The sequence below is a fragment of the Balaenoptera acutorostrata genome, chromosome 6 (assembly GCF_949987535.1).
Source record: "Balaenoptera acutorostrata chromosome 6, mBalAcu1.1, whole genome shotgun sequence".
Taxonomy (NCBI): domain Eukaryota; kingdom Metazoa; phylum Chordata; class Mammalia; order Artiodactyla; family Balaenopteridae; genus Balaenoptera; species Balaenoptera acutorostrata.
This window is the reverse complement of record NC_080069.1, coordinates 112,118,908-112,144,359: the sequence shown is the minus strand read 5'-3', so window position 1 is coordinate 112,144,359 and position 25,452 is coordinate 112,118,908. Positions and strand designations below refer to the sequence as shown.

The 25,452-nt window shown below is 46.5% G+C and overlaps 2 protein-coding genes across 7 annotated transcripts in view; one reads left to right on the top strand and one right to left on the bottom strand.

Moving 5' to 3' along the window:
* Positions 1-7,487, top strand: part of STOM (stomatin) — a 28,953-nt gene extending 21,466 nt beyond the window's left edge. The window contains exon 7 of the mRNA XM_007178095.2: positions 5,416-7,487. Within this exon, the coding sequence (XP_007178157.2) occupies positions 5,416-5,607 (192 nt within the window). The 3' untranslated portion in view covers positions 5,608-7,487. The remainder of the gene's footprint in view (positions 1-5,415) is intronic.
* A 6,306-nt stretch (positions 7,488-13,793) lies between these two features.
* GSN (gelsolin) overlaps positions 13,794-25,452 on the bottom strand; it is a 56,442-nt gene continuing 44,783 nt past the window's right edge. For all 6 annotated transcript variants that reach the window (XM_007178099.2, XM_057547800.1, XM_057547801.1 and 3 more), the window contains 8 exons: positions 24,020-24,153; positions 20,708-20,798; positions 18,651-18,821; positions 17,852-18,026; positions 16,648-16,772; positions 16,314-16,391; positions 14,762-14,822; positions 13,794-14,204 (listed from right to left, as the gene is read on the bottom strand). In XM_007178099.2, the coding sequence (XP_007178161.1) occupies positions 14,035-14,204; positions 14,762-14,822; positions 16,314-16,391; positions 16,648-16,772; positions 17,852-18,026; positions 18,651-18,821; positions 20,708-20,798; positions 24,020-24,153 (1,005 nt within the window). In that variant the 3' untranslated portion in view covers positions 13,794-14,034. The remainder of the gene's footprint in view (positions 14,205-14,761; positions 14,823-16,313; positions 16,392-16,647; positions 16,773-17,851; positions 18,027-18,650; positions 18,822-20,707; positions 20,799-24,019; positions 24,154-25,452) is intronic.

Sequence of the window (25,452 nt, the reverse complement as noted above, 5' to 3'; positions counted from 1 at the left end):
CAAGCCTCACCAGAATTGGAGCCAGAGACCAGAAAGCAGCCTCAGGGGAGGCAGGCATTCCATATCCTGGGCCACGTCTCGCTGCAGACAGCTGGAGGGGGAGAATGTCTGACTCCCAAGTGCACGTCTCCCCAGTTGAACGCTGAAGGAGACACACCAGCCCCGATTCCAAATTCACAGCTGAGTGATTCTTTTCAGTCCAACTTCACTCAAAGATCCTAATAAGGTCCCACAGCCCCTCACCTATGAATGGGTGGAGGAAGAGGGATAGTTTTCATAGGAGTGGTTGCTGTGGATGTGACAGATCTCCCAGGATACCAGGAGCGAACCAATTTGTTGCCGTTAGAAAACAGTAGTAACTGGTGATAATTGGCTAACCACAGAACCCTGCCCTTCTGTTAGGATGCCCTGTAAGCCACAGATTGGTCACTATAATTTTTTAGCCAGCACCAAATAGAATAGTAGCTCATTTGACACACTGCATCCAGAATTTTCTACTAACCAGGATTTTTAGATTTTCCTAATGTGTTCATTGATGCTTGTGATGACACTACAACACCCTCAAGTACTTTCTCTCCAAACCATCATATTTTATTTAGAAGATTAAATTACATTTGTGTTAATGATATTAAATATGCCCCACTATAATTTAGTTATTTGGAAGATTAGGAATCGCTTTTACCTAGAATATGTCATTAACCAAAAGCCCCATTTCCAAACCATATTGAATAATAGAATTTATCATACATAGACTACGTAGAGTATCGGAGCCTGAAGGGTCCTTAGGGATTATCTTCTGAAGGTGACAAATACCTGGCCCAGAGGCTGCCACTCCACCCTCCGGCTCCCAGGCTATTAATTAACCACAGCACTGTCTTCCCCTGAGCTTGACTTGACCTTAGAACCGTGCTGAAGCACTCCAGGTAACAACCTGCAACTGCTTGGAATTGGCCCTAAACATGAAACTTATTTGCCATCTCACTCTTTAGATGAAAACATCAAAGCCCAGAAAAGTTATGTGTTTCCTTGAAAAGCACACGGTTGATTAGTGACCATGGAGATTAGAATTTCTTCTGCTCCTCTCTGCCTCCTCTGGGACTTTCCAGGATGGACCGAGTCTCTTCTACCAGCATTCTCACCAGTTAGGAAAGAGAGCTCCTGACTTCCCTTTCTAACAATAAGAAGAGATAAAGGAAGCCGGTTAGAATTCTGAATTACTGTGCTCTCACTTGGGTGAGGCTGTCTTTAAGGTTGCGGTTAACACGCAGAATCACAATGAGTCTCATCCTTCCATAAGGTACAGTAACCCCGCAACAGCCATAAGGCCCTGTACTCAAGTTCTCAGGGAAATAGGGGTCACCGTTTCTTCAACAAATAAACTGCAGAGGAAAAGGGTGGAAGAGTCTATAGATTAAGAGACTTCAGAGAAAAATTCCTCAAGTTAATTGGCCATCAGGGAAATGCAAATGCAAGTCACAAGCAGATGCCACACTAACCATCCACCAGAATGGCTTAAAAAAAGAAAAAAGAAAGCAAAAGATCCAAGTGTGGGTGAGGGAGGAGGTCTTGTTGGTGAGAATATAGATCGGAACAACCACTCTGGAAAACTGTCAGACTGTATGTATCTGCGAGGAATGCACGTGTTTGTTTACCAAAGGGCACGTGCTGGAGTGTTCACTCCAGTACTCCAGCAGCACTTTGTAATTACCCCCGACTGGCAACTACCCACATATCCATTGCTAGCTGGATGGATAAATAAACATGGTTGATTCATACGAAGGTGTACTGCACAGCAAAGAGAATGAACGTGTAAGTGCTCATAGGCGTAATTGTGAGAGAAAGGTCACAAAAGAGAACAGATTCTCCTGAACGTGTTATGATATGTTAGGGGGACCTCTTTTTAAAGTGTTCAGACCAACTCTTAATGACTGGAAATGGAATGTCTTCCGTGCTTGCAAATTCTCCCTTATTTCCTTTTTCACGGTTCTCAGAAAAGCGCCTGGCATGTGCTTTCGGGCTCCTATCTCTGGGGCTACTCATCTAATAATGGAGAGGGTGGGGTGCAAGAATGCAGGTCACCTTTCTTGGCGCTTCCCTCAGAGCAGCCCCCCTGGGCCACAGGAGGAGACAGCAGGACCGCCCACGTACCTGAAAATGCCAGCTTTCGACACGACGGTCTGTAAATATGAAGTGCCGATTGACAGGGGACTACTGCACTTTTTGCAGAAGGCGCACACACCCACGGGTAGCTTGCGTTGCTTCCTAACGTCCTACCCACAGTGCCCTCCTGGCCTGTATTAGACGCAGCCTGTGGTATTGTGTTCACCTCTTGGGCAGCCCACTCGGAGTAGCTTTTCTATTAACAAAATGTGAGACGGCCGGGTGGGTCTGGCTTCCCAGCCAAGAGATGGTGTATTGATTGGTAGTGGGAGATGAGCTATCTTTGCAGTCGGTCCATGTCCAGACAGAAAAAAGGACCTAACTGGACATCTGAGATGACATGGAAAGAAAATCGGAGCCTGCCATTCTCGTGGCAGGGTCGGCTTGTGCGTTCTCTCCAGTGTTTGCCTGGGAGGACAGTTCCCGGCTTCCCTTTCAGTATGGCTGGCACTGGCCCCTTCTCACACATCTAGTAGGGCATAATGGTTTGCCTTGATAAATTAAGGTTTTTATCCTCTAATCTGGGTTCCATCTCCCAGTAAGTATCCCCTGTCTCACCGAATGCACCGCAATCCAGGAACCTGGACTCAGCCTCTGTCCCCCTCTGGTCCCGTCCCAGTCCGCCCCACACTGTTGAGTCTCCCTCCTGAGCAGCGCCCCAGTCCATTTCCTCCTCCATCCCCACTGCCGGTGACTGGCACCAAATCACTCTGAAAGCTGTCCCTCTCCGTCTTTTCTCTCATTGATGCTCAGACATCTGTCGGAGTGTTTGCTCAAACTAGATCTGATGAGGGTTCCCATCGCCTCCGGGATGAAGACGAACACCCGAGCTTGTGCTGCCCTTCCTACCCCGCCCCATTCCCCCCCAACACCTTCCCACCTTGTCCCATTCGTCTCCCACCTTCCCACCCTGCCTCATTCATCCCCTACCTTCCCTTCTTCCCCAGAGTGCTCATCCCCTTACAGGGTCCTGGAATACACCAGCTTTTTTACACCTCAGTACCTTTTCATGTGTTCTGCCTGAAATATTCTTTCTCATCTTAATCCAAACAGCAAGGCTTTCGTCCTGTAATGTTCAGCTTCTTCTGTAACCTCACCACTTCACCTTCTGCAAAAATTTCTTTCTTCTCAGTGCCGGCATTTGTACATGTCTCTGTCAGCATTTGTCACACTGGAATGAAATGACCTGCTTCCAGTCTGTCTCCCCTACTTGGCCAGGAGCTGAGGGAGGCGGGGGAGTTCCCCCTCTATCCCTAGCCCCTCACAGAGCTTGACACCTGGGAGGCCCCCAACGTTTACTGTATACGTGAATGAAATTGTACTGGTCGTAAGACCATTGCTTTTAATTCTGATATTCACAGCAGTGTTAAGAACCATTAATATTTTGAGATCCCTGTGAGAACAACCTAACTACCCTTTTAGTCTTGAGGATTATGGTATCTTTACACCTCTTCTCCTAGGATTATGAATTAGAAGTAACTGCCTTGATTTGGCTTCTGAATCTTTTAGGAATTAGGGCATAAGTGGATCCAAAAATTAGGTCTTGACTTGTCGCTTGCCCTTCCTACATAATTAGCCTCCGTTTATACACTCAACATATAATAGACCTTCTCTGTCTTCCTCACAATGGTCCCATGAGGTAGGTGCTATCCCATTTTAAGAATAAGAAACTGAGGCTCAGAATGTTAAATACAGTAAGTCCCCTACATACGAACCTTCAAGTTACGTACCTTCAAGTTGTGAACTTTCAAAGATGCAAACGTGCGTTCGCGTGTCCAGTCACATAAGTTAGTTCATGTGTCTCGGTTACATTGTCGTGTGCGTGCATCCTCTACAAGTGGCTGTGCTTTTGTGTACTTTACAGTACTTTATAGAGTACAGTAGTACAGTATCTTTATTTCAAGCCCAGGATGTCCGGAAGCAAGTGTAGAAGCAGCGGTATGTAGCCAGTTGTGTTAGTTGGGTAACTAGGCTAACTTTGTTGGACTTACGAACAAATTGGACTTACAAACGTGCTCTCAGAGCGGAACTCGTTCGTTTGTGGGGGACTTACTGTAACCTTTCTGAGGACATTCAGCTAGGAAGGGTTAGGTTTGCAATTTGAGCTTAAGACCATCCAAGCTCCAAAGCCCCTGCCCTCCCCACCACTCCAGTGATCTTCAAACTTTTTGCTCATGTAACCCCTCAAAGAATTTAGAAAAACTCTACATCTCACATTTTAAATAGACATGTAAAATTTTTCATTTTGAATGTATATACTTGTCAAGCATATAAGTCCTGGCATGTTTTAAATATTGACATTTTAAAATGAAACTGTTAACATCATTCTTTTAAATGTATCCAGTGAAATTTCGATAACGTAATGATTTCATCCTCTGTTTTATAGAATGATGAAAGAATAAGTTCTTTTAGCAATTAGGAATTTTTCACTTTTTCTTTTTCTCCTTGAACTTATATTTCCATTCCAACTCCCCCACAGTCTTTTCCTAATATAATGCATTTTGTCATGAATTATTTTCTCACCCTTCTGGAACACATTTAGTATATAAGTTAAAATATTTTTTAAAATTTCTCTGACTACAAGCAAGGGTCTCAATGAGATGAATGAGGAATGAATTCATGTCTTTGTAGATGGCTGTTACTTATTGCTAGAATAAGACAAGATTCAGCATCAATTCTACTTTTCATTTTTACAGGTATAAGGAGTAAGAAACCTTATTTATATAAATAAGTAGATGGAATTGGAAGTTTTTTTTTAAGTAACTTTATACAATTCTTAGCACTCCCTCTGAATTTACGTGCTAAAAAATCCTACAGTGATCTTTCATCAAAAAATATTTTTAATTATCCATTCATCCGCTTGCAGTACAATAAGGTCCTCTTCCCTTTCTTTGAAATCAAAGAATTGGAAATCCATCTGACTTGCAAAAGGCTTTGTATCCAGTCATTGGGGTCATTCACTTTCTCAGCCCCTACACAGTATTCTGAATTGTCCCCTTGTTTGGTGTACTAGAAATGGGAGAAAGGCAATAAATAGTAAAAGAAGATGTCTTGACCTCAGGCACATATTCAGGCAAATCAGTTACAGGAAAAAGAACATACAGGAACTGAGTCTGGAAATTGATTTCCTTAGAACTATTCTGGCCGACTCCCAGGAAGGCTTTGTGTACCACCTGAGCTAGACATACCCTGGTTTGAACTGCTCAGCACCCGCCGTGTTCTCAGGTTTGACTTCTCCTTGCCACTGTTCTGTAGGTCATTGCAGCTGAGGGAGAAATGAATGCCTCCAGGGCTCTGAAAGAAGCCGCCATGGTCATCACCGAATCTCCTGCCGCCCTTCAGCTCCGGTACCTTCAGACACTGACCACCATTGCTGCTGAGAAAAACTCAACCATCGTCTTCCCTCTGCCCATAGATATGCTGCAAGGCGTCATAGGGGCAAAATAGTGAGCCATGTAGGCCGATGCAGAGATGAGCTCTTCCCTCCTAAGGATGAAGTGAGGACCAAACCAGCCTCTAACCCATACGGAGGGAATAGGGCGGGAACCTTGACTTTCCTCCCTCCCTTCCTTTTTCCGTATGTTGAGTGTGATGTTCTTAGAACGTGTAGTGCTCCTAGCCACAGATGAAGGTTGTTGGCTTGTAAATACTACATGAGAGTATGATTTATGTAAGATAATCTCTCACTCTAAAATACTTAAAAGTTCATATTTTTAGGTTGTTATGCGATAGGTTAAATCCATCTTCTTTCAAATTTCATTGAGTCATTCTGTGCCCTCTATCAGCAGCCAGGCCAAAAGTAGGAAGGTAGACTATCATCCCCACCTGACATCCTGGCTGGACAAATGTTTTGCAGGGAACAGTGACCTCGGGCTACAACCAGCTTCTCTGGGCCACATGTGCCTTACTTCCGGGGAATCTCAGTTAAGGAAATTTTCCTAACATCAGTTTACCTTCTGAACTCAAACCGCCCCACCCACACCCCCAATGTTGCAAAATAATCCTTACTTGAGAGTAGACATTTTCTTGCCAGTACCTGTTAGCACTGGAGAAAAAGGTGAAGATTAAGGAAAATGATTACCCTAACTCTTGAAAGACTTCTAAATCCATTGCTATAGAGGTCCTTTTAAAATAATGTGGGTGGTTTTTTCTTTTAACTTCTTTGAGCCCCTTTATGAGTAAATGATTCCTCTGTGGTCTGTCTTTCAAACCAGCTAAATACTTGTCACAAAAGTGCTTTTTTTCTCACTTTTGCCTATTTTCATATATCAGGTTCTAAATAGTTTTGATTTTTTAAAATAAAATTTTCTCTAAGTTCTATAAACCATTGTTTGTATACCCATTTGAATAGCTTAAGGGACTAGTACTTTAAAAAAATATATCTTCAGAAAACCCTTATATTTTACTGTCTGCATGCTATCGACTCGTGTACACTGTGAGCTATCTTGGTTACCATTCATTAAGTAGTAGAAGGAATTCATAGTCTCTCGGGCACACAATATCCAAGGAGCTTGGGAAGATGCTCTCAAACTTAGCATATCTATATAGGTGTAGATCTTTTTTATTTCCCTGGTGATTTTTTTTTTCTGTCGTATATGGTGATGCTGAAGGAGGAAGTGGTCAGACCTGAACCACCACTGCTGTAATATTAAGAAGCTCCTTCCCGTTTCACAAATGCCTGTGAAGCCAAGTAATCTGGCATTCTTCTGTTGGTCTGGAAAGCCGCCTGGTGACATTTGTACCACTTCCTCTTTGAAGCTCTGAGTTCACCTAGAAAAGTCTTAAGAATAGCAGCTTCCTTACCCAAAGCTGCCCTTCATATCTGTCCTTAGCTGGGTCACTCTGTCAAATCCCAGCCTCCGAGAGTCCCCTCCCCTACAGCCCATTTCTAAGGTTATTTTACAAAACCTTGAACCACCATGGATCCAGGTGCCTGGCTGAGTTCATTAGATATACAATATACAGAGCATTTTGGCTTGGAACTCAAGCTGCATTTATATTTTGAATTTTTAAATAATGATTTTCTCTCTTTTGTGAGGTGGTTCACCCTTGACCGCTGAGGACCAGGAGACAACCACATTTCCTGGCTGAAAACCTCTTGTCAGACTTAGAGGTTCAATGCTTTCTGTTCCTTGAGTCTATCTCCAGATACCAAACAGCCTTCGCTCTTCTGCCTTGTGGATTCATAGTCCAAAAGGTTGGAATTAAATTGCCTGGGAGGGAGGAGGCATAGAAGGAGCTCTAGGATGACAGTGTTAGTACGAGAGTTTTTTCCAGGTGGCCTCCCTTTCCAGTGCTGTACATAATAAAGCGTGCACTTTTACTAATTTTCTCTGGGTGAGTCTGTTTCTGCCTGCGTTTCGCGTATGTGGATTTCGTTTTTCAGAAGTGGTACATCAGTTCCTCCAGTCCTGGACTCGCCGCTTTGGCTTCTGTGTGCTTTTCCTGGGCCAGAGGAGGAGGAGAGGCCGTGGTCCATCTGCCGTCTCTCCTGTCTTGGCTCCCTCTGGTGCACCTGCCTGCAGTTTCCCTGGGGAGTTTGAGATCGATGAATCCTTGGCTGGGCTCATTTCTCTTTGCCTTAATCCAAACAGGACAGGACCTCACTTCTTGCTGTCACCCAGCTAATCACACTGGCATACCCCCTACTTAAAAAGAGAAATAAATGATATAAAACTAATGGGTGTTACCTGCCACATTCAACCTTCAAAGAACCATCTTGAATTAATGGCTACCGCTTGTGAAGCATTAGGTACATACATTCTATCATTTTATCTTCAAAACAACTTGATGAGGGACTTCCCTGGCGGTCCAGTGATTAAGGCTTTGTCCTCCAATGCAGGGGGTGCAGGTTCATTCCCTGGTCAGGGAGCTAAGAGCCCACATACCTCAGGGCCAAAAAAACCAAAACATAAAACAGAAGCAATATTGTAACAAATTCAATAAAGACTTTAAAAATGGTCCACATCAAAAAAAAAACTTAAAAAAAAAAAGGACTTCCCTGGTAGCACAGTGGTTAAGAATCCGCCTGCCAATGCCGGGGACACGGGTTCGAGCCCTGGTCTGGGAAGACCCCACACGCTGCGGAGAAACTAAGCCCGTGCACCACAGCTACTGAGCCTGTGCTCTAGAGCCCACGAGCCACAACTACTGAGCCCAAACGTCACAACTACTGAGCCCAAGCGCCACAACTACTGAAGCCTACGCGCCTAGAGCCCGTCCTCCACAACAAGAGAAACCACCGCGATGAGAAGCCCGCGCACCGCAACGAAGAGTAGCCCCCGCTCCCCGCAACTAGAGAAAGCCCGCGCGCAGCAACAAAGACCCAATGCGGCCAAATAAATAAATAAATAAAAATGTTTATTAAAAAAAAAAACAGCTTGATGAGACACATTTTTAGCCATTTTATCGATGAGGACCCTGGAGCTCAAAGGTTAAAAGTTACCCAAAGTCACATGGGTAGTAAGGAGCGGACTCGGGCTTTGAACATGGATCTAACGCCAAAGACTCCTAAGTTGTCTGAATGTATCCTGGCAAGGCAGTGCCTGCCTCCTCCACTTTCATATACACACCACCACCCACAGTCTTTTTATATGTAGATCACTTTTCAAGACTGTCAAGGTTCTTTTGACTAGTGAAACTTGGCATTCATACCCAAGCAGGCCTTAAACTCTAGTTTTGGACCATCAGATCTAGGCTTCGGTCCAAATGAAGGAAGTAGATTGGGTGTTGGTAACCACATTGTTAGAACACACTGGCCTGAGTGGGAGGAAACCAGGGTTCCATGGATCTTTGAAGCTTCGTGGCCTTTTAAACTATATTATCTCTGTGAGCTTCAGCACGCTGGGCTTCACAAGGTTACTAGCTAGTAAAGAACCACCTGTTTCCAAACTTCTTTTTAGCAGCAACCCCCTTTTTTCTATTTCCAAAGGAAACTATAAAGTAAAAGATTTAAAATGCTTCTTATCAGGATAAATTCTTAAGTTCACATTTATAACATTTACTTAATGTCAATCGAGACTGTTTTGAAAAAAATTAATCAGAGTTACAAAAGGCAATTACAGCCTTAAATTAGGCTCTACATTCAATTTCTCCATTTTATTTCGTCTGTGATATTTGTTACCACTTTAAAAACGGAATTTGAATCAAACATTTGTAAAATCACTGAAGCACCTCATAGAATTCTACAGACCCCAGTTTAAAAATCACTGCTCTTGATGCTTTTCCCACTACACCCTTGAACGTGTAAGGTGACCTCAGATAGGTCATACTCCTTTCTGAGCCTCATTTTCCTCACCTGTAAAATAAGAAGTTGAGTTCCACCTGTTTGGGTCTCAGACCTTTAGAGAAAGTGTTGGAAGCTATAAGCACAAATTTGTACACAACTTTAAGAGATGCACTGACCCCACCGCCATGCCTGTCCAAAGACTCGAGAACCATTGGACTAGATAGATGATCTTTAAGATCTTTCCTAATTTCAGCAGCTCTGGGCTCAGATCAGGCTGGGATTTGCCTAAATGAGTCACACTTGCGAATAGGATGCAGCCCTTTTCAATCCACCCTATAGCCAGAGTTTGTTGACAAAGGAAATTGAAACGACTAACAGATTTCAGGAAGCTCTAGAAATTTAGTAACCATAATGGAGGCTGGGAATCTTCCCACAAAGATTCTGGAAAAAAAACAGGCTGGAAATTAAGCCCTCTGAAAATTACTAGACGTCATAAAACTGTAAGGAACCATTACTGTTCATTATTATTTTTAGCATCTGACTCCAAAAAAGTCTCCCACAAAATGGCTGTCTACCCAGTGTCCATTTACCCGCTTCCTCCTTCCTAGGAACCATGACTTTAGGTTTCTCACCATTAGAGCTCTTATCTCAGGGGAAGAGGAATCCAATCCCAGCTCCTGTCATGAATTTAACTGGCCTGTTGATAATTCTATCCCCCAGCCCATGATTTGGTCCAGAATGGTCATGTAACCCCATACGGGCTCCTGAGATCTGAGGAGAGGTTTTCTATGGACTGGGGGATAGTTCCTCCTCCCTTTTCTGGGAGAACTTCTCAAAACAATCCTTTATCTTTTCCTTTGGGCATTGCCATGCATGGGTGTGACAGACAGGACTCCTACAGGTATTTCACTACCAGATCGGGAGTGGCAGAGCCAAGAGAATCAACAAGAAACCCAGACAGACCCAATGGGTTTAGTCAACCAAGATGGCCCCCTAAACTCTGCACTACCATTTATGAGAGCATATAAGTGTGCTTATGGTTTAATTTGATTTAAGTTGGTTTTCCACTGCTTATAGCCAAAAATATCCTATCTGATCCAGGGTGTAGTGGGTCTTTCCCTCCATGGTTATGTACTAAGTCCTGCTGTGGACTAGGTTCTTTGGTTTTACCAAATAATAATAATAACATTGTTACCATTTTTGAGCATTTACTATGTGCCAGGTATTGTATTAAGCATAATCTCATAAAAGTCGTAGTTGGGTAGGCTCTGTCCTTATTCCCATTTTGCAGCTAAGGAAGCTACAAAGAAGTAAGATTACACTGCTGATTAGTGGTGTAGCTAGAATTTGAACCCAGGTCTGACTTCAAAGCCCCACTTTCAACCCCTATATTGTACCACCTCCAGTTAGGTACTATATGAATACAATATTACCATTTTGCAGGTGGGGAAGCTGAGGCTCACAGAAATTTTCTGTCCTATCCCTAGTGCCTTGCACACGGCCTGGCATAAATATATATCTGTTGAACTGAATTGTCCAAGATAGGATGCAGGATCCAAGCCCAGACCAACCTCTTTCCAAGAGACGCCCCCTGGGCACCTGTCATGGCATTTCGCAATGACTTCTCCACTGTAGACGATGGAATCCAACGTCTCTCAAAAACCGTTAGGAAGGGGCTTCCCTGGTGGCGCAGTGGTTGAGAATCTGCCTGCCAATGCAGGGGACACGGGTTCGAGCTCTGGTCTGGGAAGATCCCACATGCCGCGGAGCAACTGGGCCCGTGAGCCACAACTACTGAGCTTGCGCGTCTGGAGCCTGTGCTCCACAACAAGAGAGGCCGCGATAGTGAGAGGCCCGCGCACCGCGATGAAGAGTGGCCCCTGCTGGCCACAACTAGAGAAAGCCCTCGCACAGAAACGAAGACCCAACGCAGCCAAAAATAAATAAATTAATTAAAAAAATAATAATTAAAAAAATGTGCAGTGAAAAAAAAACAAAAAACAAAAAAACTGCTGATCCCAACCCCACTTCACACCAATTAAAAAACAGAATTTCTAGGCATGAGGCCCAGGCACTGGGTTTAAAAAAAAAAAAAAAAACCGTTAGGAAGAGAAAAATATGTGGTTGAAGTGATAGTGTTCCTGACTCATTATTTTGTCTTTGAGAGAAAAAAATATGGAGTCCAAGCAACTCCATTGCCTCAGGCAACTTCCTTTCTCAGAGTAGGCAGACCTCTCTCTCTGAAGCCACAGATACTAATTAACCAAAATTGGCCAATAAACTGCCTTGAATGCCAAAAAATGGAAATGAAGAATGCATGGCAGGTTCACCTGCCTTTGATCTTCCACAGCGAGCTGGCTCTGTCTGGACAAGCCTCCACCTTCCTCTAGCAAAGGCCCTACAAGCTCCAGGTGGTAAAGGCTGCCTTTGTTCCAGAACTTTGCATTTGTCAAGTTGATAGCTTTGACCATGAAAGTGGCCCTTTGGAGTAGAGGTAGGCATTACAAGATCAAGTTCAAACCCCTCAGCGTGGCATTTGAGGCCCTCCGTGAACTCTCAGCTTCCCCACCTTCTGCTCCAGCCCCCTGGGCTGCTGTCTGTCCCTGAGTACAACATTCTCCCTCAGAGCTCCATCTCTGTATAGCTCCATACCCTGCCTGAGATGACCTGACTCCCGCCCCGCCCCCCGCTCCATGTTTCACCTGGGAAATTCCTTCCCCACTACTCTCCTCACTTCTGCGATGAATCAGACTCTACTGAAGTAGGGCCCCTAGGGAATTTATGGTTTTAAAAACTCCCTGGGCAATTAGGGTGATCAGCCAGCTTTGGAAACAACAGTGTAAACACACACACACACCCTTCCCAACACATAAACCCTCACGCTGGTTTCTGTTTTTCCGCGGCCCTATGAACGGGAGTTTTCCCTCTGTAACTTGATGGGGATGGGTTGGGGAGGTGGCATGGAACAAAAAAGGGGAAAACGCGGAGAGAAAAGACCAGAAGGATAGAGGGGAGGGAAGGGGATCTGTCTCCCAGCAGTTCCTTGGACTGGTCTGGGATCTCCATGGAGAAAAGGTTTAGAGACGTAAGTTCATGGAGACGTCTAAGAGGGACTTCGTGACAAATGGAGCACGAGCGAAGAGTCAGGGTCGGGGGGACCAAGTGGGGCACAGAGGAAGTCCCTCTTCCACACCCCAAAGGCTGCAAACTTCGGGAGCATCCAGGGGCACCTCAAGTCAGCAGAAACACTCGTGGGAACCAGAGGAAGCGAGGAAGATCCAGGCAGATGTTACAGGGTGTAGTACCTTGCCCACTTTCTACTACAGGGAATGTTAAGTGACTCAGGGGTCCAGCTGCTGGCTTTGAACTCCTGCCGACAGTGCTCCAAGGCCATGCCTCCCAATGACTGAGTGTAGTGGGGAGATAAGACACACCCCACCCCTGGGAGACCTTCAAATCCTTTGTTGGCTGATTTGACTTGGGCTCCAGAACATTTTAAATCAAACAAATATTTGTACACCAAGGTTCACAGCAGCATTATTCACAATAGCCAAAAGGTGGAAATGATCTGAGTGTCCATCGATGGATGAATGGATAAATAAAATGTGGCATATACACACAATGGAATATTATTCAGCCACAAAAAGGAATGTAATTTTTACATGTGCTGTAAAATGTATGAATTTTGAAAACATTATGCTGAGTGAAATAAGGCAGACAGAGGACAAATGTATGATTCCACTTATATGAGGTACCTAGAATACGCAAATTCATGAAGACAGAAAGTGGAATAAAGGTTGCCAGGGGCAGAGGGGAGGGGGGAATAGGAGTTATTGTTTAACGGGCACAGAGTTTATGTTGGAGATCATGAAAAAGGTTTGGGTATAGACAGTGGGGACGGCCACATAACATTGTAAATGTATTTAGTGCCACTGAATTGTACATTTACAAATGGTCAAAGTGATAAAATATTATGTTATGTACAGTTTACTACAATAAAAAATAATAACAAAAATGGGACTCTATCATTAAATATTTTTCTTTTTTTACTTCGGCTCAAGGACTCCCCAAAAGCTTTGCTGAAGCTTGCTGGACTGCACGGCCATCTACGATGCATCCACCCAACCCCTCTTCCTCCCTCCTTCGCTCGGGGTCAGACTTGCATCTCAGTCTGATGGCTCTCCAGCCTCCTGGTTCCCTCCCGACTTCCACATAAGCATTTTACCCCTAGTACAATCGATACCCGTTTCACCTCACTGCTTCTCAGCGGACCACGATTCACACACGAGGTGAATGAAGCTGACTTACTGGTTCACAGACAGAAGCCATGCCTCCCCCTTCCGCTTCCCCGCCCCGGGCCCTTCTCAGAGCAATGACCAGGACAAACTGAGTCACAGCAGGGTAACACACTTCAAAAAGCTTTTAATTGAATTCAATTATTTCCAAAAGCACAAATACTTGAGATAATTTTGCAAGGACCCTGAATTTTTGCAGGGCTGTTTTTGGCTACTGTAAAAAAGCAAACAAACAAACAAACAAAAAACAACCACACACACACACACCGGAGTGGCCCTGCTCGCTGTAAGGTCTCCTTGCGGTATGGACAGTTCTGAAAGGCACTGACCAGTAACAGGGTGGGGCCTTCCTCAGGCAGCCAGCTCAGCCAGGGCCCTGTCCAAGGGGTCCACAGACCAATAGTTGTCATCCCAGCCAAGGAACCAGCCCACGAAGGAGGGAGGCTCAAAGCCTTGCTTCACCATGGTGATAGGGGTCCGCCTATCACGATTAGCTGGGTCTGTCTCGATGTACCGCTTAGCTGCAGACACATAGGGAGGAGAAGAATTCTTAGGGTCTCCCTCACCAAGGAGAGGTGCTTCCGTGCCTAAGATGGTTTTTAGTCCCACTGTCCCCAGTGCCCAACCCCGGCACTGGACGCCACCATCCCTTAAAGGCAATGACACCCACATGACTCCTCCACCGCCCTGCCCAGGAACATGGGAATGAACAGGGGTCACAGTTTAACCTCCAGCTTCACGAAGCTTATGTCATTTTTCTCTAGCCGTCCCCTACTGGAAGATATCGAAGAACCAGCTTTTGGGTTTCCACTCCCAAATCAGATCTACTTCAGCTACCAGGGATCTGCTTTCCCACATCTAAATCCTGACAAGTTTGGTCCTTGGGCATTCTGGGAATCTGAAGCAGCTCCTAGCTGCTGCTTCCTTTTGGTGGGACCTAAGCCTTCTGCAGGTCACCGGGGGCTGACCACGGATGCAAAAGTCCCCACCCTCACGGTCACAAACGCCCAGACCCGCACAGGAAGCTGCTTCCACCCCACCGCATGACACAGACCCACAGGCACCCTTGGGTCCTCACCAGAGGTCAAGGCTTCTGTCTTTTCCTCTTCTTGAGAATCCTTTCCAACCCAGACAAAGACCTGGAAGAGAGGCAGGAGATGAAATGGCATGAGGCGTGCTGACTCCACGCGCTCCCGGAGGAAAAGCGGGAGGTTCCAGGTGCGGACCAGACACCCCCTCCGCTGACAGAGCCCACGGACCGTGACTCCAAGGATTTGGAACAGAGATGGCAAACTGGTGACCTACAACCTGCTCTGTAGGCCCACCCACCCTCTGGGGGGTGGTCTGCAATGTCTTTTTAGACAAATTGAGTGACTAGCGGATTACATTCAATCCAGACTTCCAACTTCCCTTGAAAACGGGGAGGATCTGGCAGCTTCACCCGCACGTGGATGACGAAGCTGGGCAGCAGCTGCTCCACTCAATGGCAAGTTCCAGTTTGCCTCAGACTCCACCATGCCTTCATGTCTCCCCAGCTCAGCCTGCTTCACTCACTAACACTGCCAAGCAGGTGCCGTCAGCCACTGAGGTTGAGACCCCTCTCTAGAAGTTCAGGAAGGATCCCTTTCCGGGCATTTACTTGTTCAACAAATGAGCAGCCTAACATATGCTCACTGGTTTCTTCACCCAACGAATATGCATTAAGAGTCTGCTATGTGCCAGTCTCCGTGTGTCTGAGCCAACACGGTCTAAGGCTTGGAATAAAAACAACTCACCACCGCTACCACCATCTTGAATCTTATGACAAGCTTGTTACACCAAAAAATCTATCCAGCTGATTTTTATGTATCATTTATTTTGATGTGTATCTAAAATGTCTTAAAGAGCATGTCATTGATAAGATGGTATTAGACAATAAAATGCCAGACTTTCTTGCCCTTGCTTATTTACAAATGTGTTCCCTACTGCAATACATCGGCCCCTCAACACCAGGTATTGTGACTGTACTGCCCAGCACAGGACTCCCAGCATCACAGCATTTTGCCTGGAAGACAGTGGTGCTTCATAAATGTTGGCTGAGTGAGTGAATAAACAGATGAACGCACAGATTAAGTATTAAATGGAACAAAGTTGCCAGCAGCTGAATGGCTAAACTGCAAACCTTTTGGTACTGATCTTCCAACTGGGGAGCCAGAGAAACAGCCCTGCGGGTCGAGGGGAGTCTTACCCCAGCATGGCTGCCATCTCCAACCCTGACAACTCTGGGAGAGGCCAGCTTGATAGGAAGGGTTACGGACTTCCACCCCCCACGAGGATGCAAGCCCCGTGGGGACAGGGCAACGTCTACTTCTAGGTGACACCGGACAGTTTATGCCTGCATGTGACATGCTGCAAAGTTCAACTTTCTTTACCAACAGATTTAAAGGAAGAGTTCACGCTCCCCTAAGGCCTGGGAAATAACGCTGGCCGTCTGATTTGCATTTATATGGTGCTTTGCAGTTGGCAAGGAGATTTTATCTACCTCTCATCTGTTTGGATTATGCAAGGTAGGTACCACCGTGCCCATTCTGCAGATGAGGAAATGGAGGCTCAGAAAGGGAAAGTGACTTGCAGCACCGTGCTTCACCCACCTGGTCCCAGGTGTCCAGAAGCATGACATCATCGGTGGCCAGGTCTTCCTGCATGAGCTCGCCAGGGACCTCTTCGATCTGGGAAGGAATGGAAGAGGTTAATAACAGTGCACCAGCAAGCCGCTTTCCCCCCACCCCCACCCCCCGGGTAGGCCTGCTCTATCTGCCCCCTTGAGTGAGCTGCAGAGCTGGCTCCAACCTGCATGGGTCTATGCTGGTCTGTCAGAAGGGTGCTCTCCCCGCCCCTGCTGTGGATGCAACAGCTCCGCTCCCTGGAACACGCCTCCCAAGGGGCAAGCAGAGGGAGCGCCCTCCGCCCTCCGCCGGGACTCACCACAAAACGCCCGATCCTGTTGGAGCAGGCGAAGAGGCGAGGAGGGTGGACATCCATCTTCTTGTCCTTCAGCCGTGGGGACGTGCGGTAGGCGGCCTTCCCACCCAGCGCCTCCCAGAAGCTGTCTGTGAGGGGAGGCCACACCAGTTACCAACTGACACCACCCTCCCCCCTCCAGCACTTCTCCTTAGACCCTGGGACAAACCCTGCCCTAGCACAACCAACTGCTCTCAATCCGCAGCCTGCATCGTAAAATCCCAGGGCGCCAAAGAAGGAAGGGGCCTGAGGGATTCGACGGTGATGAAACGGAGGCCCAGAGAGGGAAGACTTGGCAGTGGATACACAGCCAGAACTACTTCTGGTTTGAGATTGACGACAGCACCGCGGGATGGGGATAATTATCCCCGCTCAACATATGAGGCGGTTGAGGCTCAGAGAGGTTAAGCAACTCACCCAACATCACACAGCTAGTATGCTGTAAAGCCACCTTACCTGACGCCACGTATCATTTCCACTATACCTGCTCTGTCCACATGTGCTATTTAAATTTAATTGCATTTTCCCACCAGTCACATTTAAATATTCATTAGCCTAAACATGGGACTAGTGGCCACCAAACTGGACCTGGCAGACATAGTACATGTCCATTCTCTCAGAAGGTTCCAGTGGACTGTGCTGCTCTAGACAGAACTACTCTTCCCCATTTCTGCTAAGCATCAAGCAGGAGGGATTGGGCTTAAAAGTAAGAATGGAAAGACCTAGGGTTGGCATAACAAAGGTGTTCCTGACCCGTGCTCTGGAAACAAAGCAGGCTTGTGGCATTGTTACCCCTCTTCCAGCTGACTTCCCCACCTGCCCCAGCCCACACTGAGCTGTCCTTTCTCTAACTCCTGGACGCCTCCCTCTCACTGACCATAGTCCTCATTTTCATCTAACTCACTTTTTTTTTTTTTTGGCAGCGCTGTGGCATGCGGGATCTTAGTTTCCCGACCAGGAATTGAACCTGTGCCCCTGTGGCAAAAGCGCAGAGGCCTAACCACTGGACCGCCAGGGAATTCCCTAAGTCACTTTTATTAACACACATTAGGGGACAGGTGCTCAGGAGAGGGGGGAGGGTATAGAAACCCCCAAGCAGACAGAAGGGAGGGAAACATAACAGCTGCCCCCCCAGAGAGCAGCAGGCCCCTCCGCCCCTTGTTCCTACCTGGCTCGCTGCCTTCTGCCACCTGAACAGGTTGGGCCCGAAGCACCTGGAGCAGCTCCTGGGCCCCGGTCTTCTCTGCCTCGCTGGCTCCTGTACCCACCCACAGGTAGGCGGCTGAGGGGGTTTTCAGGACAAAGGCATCGTTGGAGTTCAGCACGCCAGCCTTGGGGATCACCTGGGAGGGCAGTCCTCAATTAATCAGGAACCAGATAAAATGTCCTCAGCCCCCTCCTCATAGCCCAGGAGACGCTGCAGCAGGACCAGCTCTTAGGAGAGGACTTGGAGGAGCACACACCCCATCAGAGCTGAGGACACAGACTTTGGGCACTGAGGGCCTTAGTCAACTCCCATGAGTCATTAGTGCACTGTGGCTAGCCAAGGAGATTCTAGAAATCTGGGCTGCATTAACAGAAGTTGGGCGCCCAGAACAAAGAAGGTGATAGTCCCATTCTCCTCTAGGCTGCTCAATAGGATTATGTTCAGATCTGCACCTTCCACCATGAAAGGGATAGCAGCCAACTGGGATGTAATGAAGAACAATGTCCAGATTGTGAAGAATGGACTATCTGTGAGGTAGTGAGTTGCCCGTTATGGAAGGTATGCAAGGGGCAATGGGCATCTCTTGAAACAAGGGGAAATCTAAGACATACAATCTTGCTGCCAGGGCAGGAAGGTACAAAACGCTGTTTCTTAACCCCTCAGCCAAACCCACCCCATCCCGTGCCCGGAGATCTCCCCATCAAGCCTGGGGGGTTTCAGAGAGGCCAATCCTGCCTGGGGTCCAGGGCCTGGGTATTACCTCAACAGCTCGGGTGGCTCCAGAACTGCTGGCCCGGACCTGGAAGAGGCGGGTGCTGGCAGGAGCTGTCTGTCCACCCTCGCGGGAGGTGCCACCCCTGTAGATGATCATGGGTTTCCCGCCAAACAGGCTCATGAGGTGAGCAGGCTCCTTGCCTTGGACCACGCGGCTCTGGGAGGGAGACAGGAGAGCAAGTCAGGAAAGGGGGGTGGGAACATCAGTCCTGTACGACACCAGGCTCACCGCCACCCGCTGCAGCCAGCACAGCCTGGGCTCACCCCTCAAACAAGGCCGTCACACTTGGGTCTGTGCGCGGGTGGTGCATGACCCTACAGCACACAGGGGCTGGCAGGGGAACAGGAGTTCCAGGAAGGCCGGACACAGCACTATTGCCTGAGGCCCCCCGGGCACTGCCTCGGCCGCTCCCCTCCCACGAGGCCCTGCCGTGCTGAGCCTGAGTCTAGTCCAAGAACCAAGAGAGCCCACGTTTGCAAACATTCCCTTAAATGGAAGCACAGGGACTGTTCGTGCACATTCTTCCAGGATGGTGATGTCAGCCTCAGGCATGAAAGCTGGCAGACTGGTGAGAATAGAGCCTTCCAGATCTGGAGAGACCCCTCCTGCACAGTCAGTGCACCCCACAAGCGGACTGCAGTCAAGGGCTTGGTGGTGGGAGGGAGGGGGCAAGGAGGTCTAAGATATATCACATCTGCTTCTGCCCTGTGTGCCCATTTCATTTCGGATCCCAGTTGTGACCCTGGCTAGCTAAATCTAGAAGACAATCGCACGTGTGGGTTGGGGGTATTGTAGTCACTTTCCAACATGGGCCACCACTTTTGGGTCAGAGCTCAGATCCAAGCTCCGCCCTGACAGCGAGAATTCAGGCACGGGCCTCAACCTCTCAGTTTCTTCCTCTGTGAAATGGGGCCAAGAATGCTACTCCTAAGGCTGATGTTGGGATGAGCTAAGGCAGTAATCATCCCACTCAGCACCCGGCACCCAGCCTCCGGGACCCAGAGGATCCCACTGTCATGGTCAAAGTTCAGGGCACCAACCCCGAATCTGAATCCAGAGCCCTGCTCACTCCAAGGGTAGGACAGAGAAAGGAGGGTTCTGTCTCCTTCTCCCATGTCTCCCCCACCTGCTGCCCTCCAGGGCCCAACACTGTAGCCAGAGCAACCTTTTAAACCCATGAATGCCTTCACATTACATTTACCATTTTAGCAATGTCCCCTTGTTCTCAGGGTCAAGGTCAACATCCTCACTGTGGCTTCTGGGTGGTCTGGTCCCTCTGATCATCTCCCCAGACTCCTATCATGGCACTCTCCCCTCGCTTTAATAACCAATGCCCCCTCCCACCTCAGGGCCTTTGCATGTACCGTTCCCTCTACCTGGAATATGCCTGGCTAACTCCTACTCATCCATTAGGTCCCAGCTGAAAAACCTCTCCCTGGATGGGGGCCTTGTTTAATCCAATTAGCTCCTACTTGGGATCTATGTGTCGTTATACATAACACACCTGTATAAGGGGTCTATTATGGGCCGAGCATGGCTCTAAATGCTTTACAAATGTTAACTCTTCATCCTCACAGCAATCCTGTGAGATAGGTATTGTTATTAACCCCAGTTTGAGAACACAGAGGCATAGAGAGGCTAAGTGACCTGTCCAAGGCTGCCCAGAGGTGAAGACTAGATTTAAACCCAAGCAGGCTAGCTCCATGTCCATCCTCTGAACTATATCACCACACTGCCTCTCCTGCTCCTCTGGGTGTCTTATCATTTTCACTCACTGCATACGTCGTTATGTGTGATTGTACATCCTTTGCCTGCATGTCTGCTGAATATCTTCCTCCCCCCTAGACTGTAAACCACATCACAGCAGTTCAGGGCAGGGCAGGGGTGGGATCTGTGTGTTCATGGCTGCAGACGCAGTGTCAGAGCCCTGCATAAATGTTCGCTGAAAGGATGGATGGATGAATGGAATGATGGACAGTCAGATAGATGAGTGAACAGATAGACAGGGCCCAGGGTGCGGCCCCGAGGGACAATGGGCTCACCTGGACAGGGGTACCTCCCAGCTCCTCATCCAGCTGGGCAGTCAGGATGGCAGATGTGGCGACCTCATCCTGGGTGGACTGAGCACCCTGCCTGGAAGGGAAGTGATACTCAGCACTGAGGTTTGCAAAGAGCCCCGAGTCTCTCTTTCACCCTGGGCCTGAGAAACCCACAAATCCCCAGATTACAGGTAATGAAACTGAGACACAGAGAGGAAAAGGGGTTCTCTCAAAAGCAACCAGCGCCAGGAACCAGACCAACATGCCACATCCCCCAGCTCAGCATCTCACCTCTTATAAAGATCTGACCACAACCAACAGACTTCCTCATCCTAAATCTGCCCTGCAGGGATATTTACAGTGGGTGGCTTTCTGCCCCACCTCTTCCTATTACTGTCTAAATTTCTCATAACCAACATGTGTTATCTGTATAAGCAAACAATCTGACAAATCAACGTGCTGATGCAGCTATTAAAAAAAAAAAAAAAGGCTTCTCATGAATTTTGTACCGTGTGTGTATTACCTTGTTCAAAAAAATTTCTTTCAAGCTGCTTTTAAAAGTCTGAGGTTGTCATCATTAATCATTAGAGAAATGCAAATCGAAACTACAATGAGATATCATCTCACACCAGTCAGAATGGCCATCATCAAAAAATCTACAAACAGTAAATGCTGGAGAGGGTGTGGAGAAAAGGGAACCCTCTTGCACTGTTGGTGGGAATGTAAATTGATACAGCCACTATGGAGAACAGTATGGAGGTTCCTTAAAACACTAAAAATAGAACTACCATACGACCCAGCAATCCCACTACTGGGCATATACCCTGAGAAAACCATAATTCAAAAAGAGTCATGTACCACAATGTTCATTGCAGCACTACTTACAATAGCCAGGACATGGAAGCAACCTAAGTGTCCATCAACAGATGAATGGATAAAGACGATGTGGCACATATATACAATGGAATATTACTCAGCCATAAAAAGGAATGAAATTGGGTCATTTGTAGTGAGGTGGATGGACCTAGAGTCTGTCATACAGAATGAAGTAAGTCAGAAAGAGAAAAACAAATACTGTATGCTAACACATATATATGGAATCTAAAAAAAAAAAAAAAAAAAAGAAAAATTGTCATGAAGTACCTAGGGGCAAGACAGGAATAAAGACACAGACCTACTAGAGAATGGACTTGAGGATACGGGGAGGGGGACGGGTAAGCTGGGACAAAGTGAGAGAGTGGCATGGACATATATACACTACCAAACATAAAATAGATAGCTAGTGGGAAGCAGCTGCATAGCACAGGTAGATCAGCTTGGTGCTTTGTGACCACCTAGAGGGGTGGGATAGGGAGGGTGGAAGGGAGGGAGACACAAGAGGGAAGAGATATGGGGACATATGTATATGTATAACTGATTCACTTTGTTATAAAGCAGAAACTAATACACCATTTTAAAGCAATTATACTCCAATAAAGACGTTAAAAAAAAAAAGAAGTCTGAGGTTGTCAAATTGAGAGGCATTCTACAGAATAAGACTAGTGCTCTTCCAAAGTATCAAGGTTGTGAAAGAAGAGTAAAGACTGAGGGCTTCCCTGGTGGTGCAGTGGTTAAGAATCCGCCTGCCAATGCAGGGGACACAGGTTCGAGCCCTGGTCCAGGAAGATCCCACATGTTGTGGAGCAACTAAGCCCATGCGCCACAACTACTGAAGCCCGTGCGCCTAGAGCCTGTGCTCTGCAACAAGAGAAGCCACCGCAATGAGAAGCCCGTGTACTGCAACGAAGAGTAGCCCCCACTCGTCGCAACTAGAGAAAGCCTGCGTGCAGCAACGAAGACCCAACGCAGCCAAAAATAAATAAATAAAATAAATAAATTTATTTTAAAAAAAAAAGAGTAAAGACTGAGGAACTGTCACAGATCAAAGACATGATTAAAAGCCACTAAGGAGACGTGATGACTAAATGGCATGTGAGATCCTGGGTTAGATCTTAGACCAGAAAAAGGATATTAGTGGGAGAACTGGTGAGATTCAAGTAAGGTCTATAGATTAGTAAATAGTATTGTAATAATGTTAATTTCCCAGTTTTGAAACTTGAACTATGGTTAAGTAAGACATGATCATAGAGGGAGCTGTGTAATGGGTATATGGGAACTGTCTGTAGTATTTTTGCAACTTTTCAGCAAGTCATTTCAAAATAAAAAGTTTAAAAAAAAAGAAACCTAACCGTCAATCTTCAAAAAGTTTGAGATCGCATATAAGAGAAACGAAATGAAAAAAGAAAAATACTATACTGAGATACCATTTCATAAACTATAAGGTTGACAAACAGCAAAAGTTTGATAACACAGTCCACTGGTGAGACCGTGGGGAAACAGACACTCTCATTTGTTGCGGGTGAGAATGCAAATACTACAAACTCTATCTATGGAAACTGGGTGCTATCTATCAAAATGACAAGTGCATTTACTGTTTGACCCAGCAATCCCACTTCTGGGAACTTACTGCAAACATATTTCTCTATACATTCAAACTGATGTTTGTTTAAGGTTACTAATCACAGCAATGCTTGTAATAGCAAAAGTCTGGAATCAACCCAAGTATGCAACAGCAGGGCATTTGTTAAATAAACTACAGGATAGCCACGTGATGGAATATTATGCAGCTGTAAAAAGGAGTGAGGAAGTTCTTTATGTACTGACAGAGACTAAGCTCCAGGAAGTATTAAGTGAAAAAAAGCAAAGCGCAGGACAAAATACATAGTTTGCTATCTTTTGTAAGGAAGGAAAAGAACTAGGAATATAGGGTGAGATTTTCTTATATTTGCATCAAAAATTACTGGAAGAGTATACAAGAAACTAATGAAAGTGGGCATCCATGGAGGGGTGGGGGTCATAGAGCAAGGTGGGGAGGGACAGAATGGGGACAAGCTTTCTCAATACATGCGTTTTTATTCTGTTTTGATCCTCGACTCGTGAATGTATTATCTATTTTTAAAGAATTAATAATTTTTCATTAGAAAACATGGGAGGATGAACAGTACTTAGAGTGGGATTGTGGGAGAGATTTTCTGTTTGTTTGTTTCTCCCTAGTCCCCATGTCTCCTATAATGGACATGTAATGCTTTTATGAGAATAGTTTAAAATTTGTTTAGAGAAAAAAGACGAGCGGTGTTGCCCTGTGGACGAGAGCCTTTCCCAGTGGAGGGTGGCTGCCCCGGCTCAGGTCCACACACTCGCAGGCTTCCCTCAGCCCTGTTCACATCCCTCCTTGCGCCCATGCTCGCCCCACAGCACAGGGCCCCAGACCCTCACCAGTTGTAGATGATCTGTCCCTGACGGCCGCCATGACGGTAGTTGTACAGAATGATGTAGCTGTCACCGCCGTAGAACTGTCCATACGTGGCAGGGTCCACGGGCACTTTGTTGGAGCCTTCAATTCTCCAGATCTACCAGAGCAAAGCTGGGCTCAGACACAGTGCAGCACCCCCAGTCCCCAACTCAGACCAGCTGAGAAACCACAGAGTGGTAGGTAGTGGTTACAAAACACGACTGCACTCGGACTCAGACTAAAGTTGAATAATTTGCCCAAATCACAGAGCCACTAGGATTCAAACGCAGGTTTCCTGCTCTAGATCCTTATACTGCACCCCTGCCCCACCCTGTACTTCCTCCTTGTAGACATCAGCACAGGGACTGGACCTGCATGATGGTATTTGCAAAATGGGTTTAGTGGGTGTTACACGGGTTACACAGTGTAACACAGGCTAAGGGTACAAATCAACGAATGACCTGGATCCAAATCAGGATCCACCCCCTTAGAGGTTGTGCAGCCTTGGACAACTTGCTTACTGTCTATGAGCCTCAGTATGGGACTAATAAAGGATGTTGGTCTATTCATGAAAGTCTAGCACAGTGCCTGGCACAGGGTAATGGCTCTACAGATGGCAGCTACTCTTAATTATTAGAACTATTATTATTTTATTATTAATGTTGCCATTATCTGTATCATTATTAAGTTGTCTGGATTTTATAGATCACCTGCAGAGGCAGGGCCATCACTAAGTGACCTCAGAATGACTCCTGCTGGCAGATCTCTTTGCAGGGCTCCAGTAACACGGTTTTCAAAGTGGTCACAAAGCCCTGCAGCGCCACCTGGTGGTGCTGCAAGTCCCGGGAAACAATCGCTGGACTTTGAAAATTCTCGAAGGTGATGGAGTGGGCTAAGCCTCATTTTACAGGTGAGGAAAGTGAGGTTCAAAGAGGTTAAGTAACTTGCCCGAGGTCACACAGCTGAGCTGCCAGGGCTCTTTCCACACTGCCCTATCCTGATCCTTTTCATTGCATCTTCCCCTCCCACTGAAGTCATGAACGAGTGATGAATGAAAAATAATAACACCAATGACAAAAACAATAATAAATAAAAATTAACACTTTTGTTATTTCTATTATGTAGGATGGAATCAGTGTTTGCCTGAAGCAGATTCTACTTCATAAACATCTCTGAATTCCATCCCCCCACACTTCTCCATCTTCACTGTGACCCTCCTGGTCTCAAGGTCATTATCTCTTCCCTAGACTATTATAACCTCCTCATGAAGTCTCTACCATCATTATCCTGTCTCTAAATTCATTTACACCGTGAGTTTTGGAAGCACAGAACTGAGCCTGTCACATTTCTGCCTTTAAAAAAAAGAAAAAGAAAAAAAAAACCCTCACTAGCACCTAATGGTTACAGGATCAAGTCC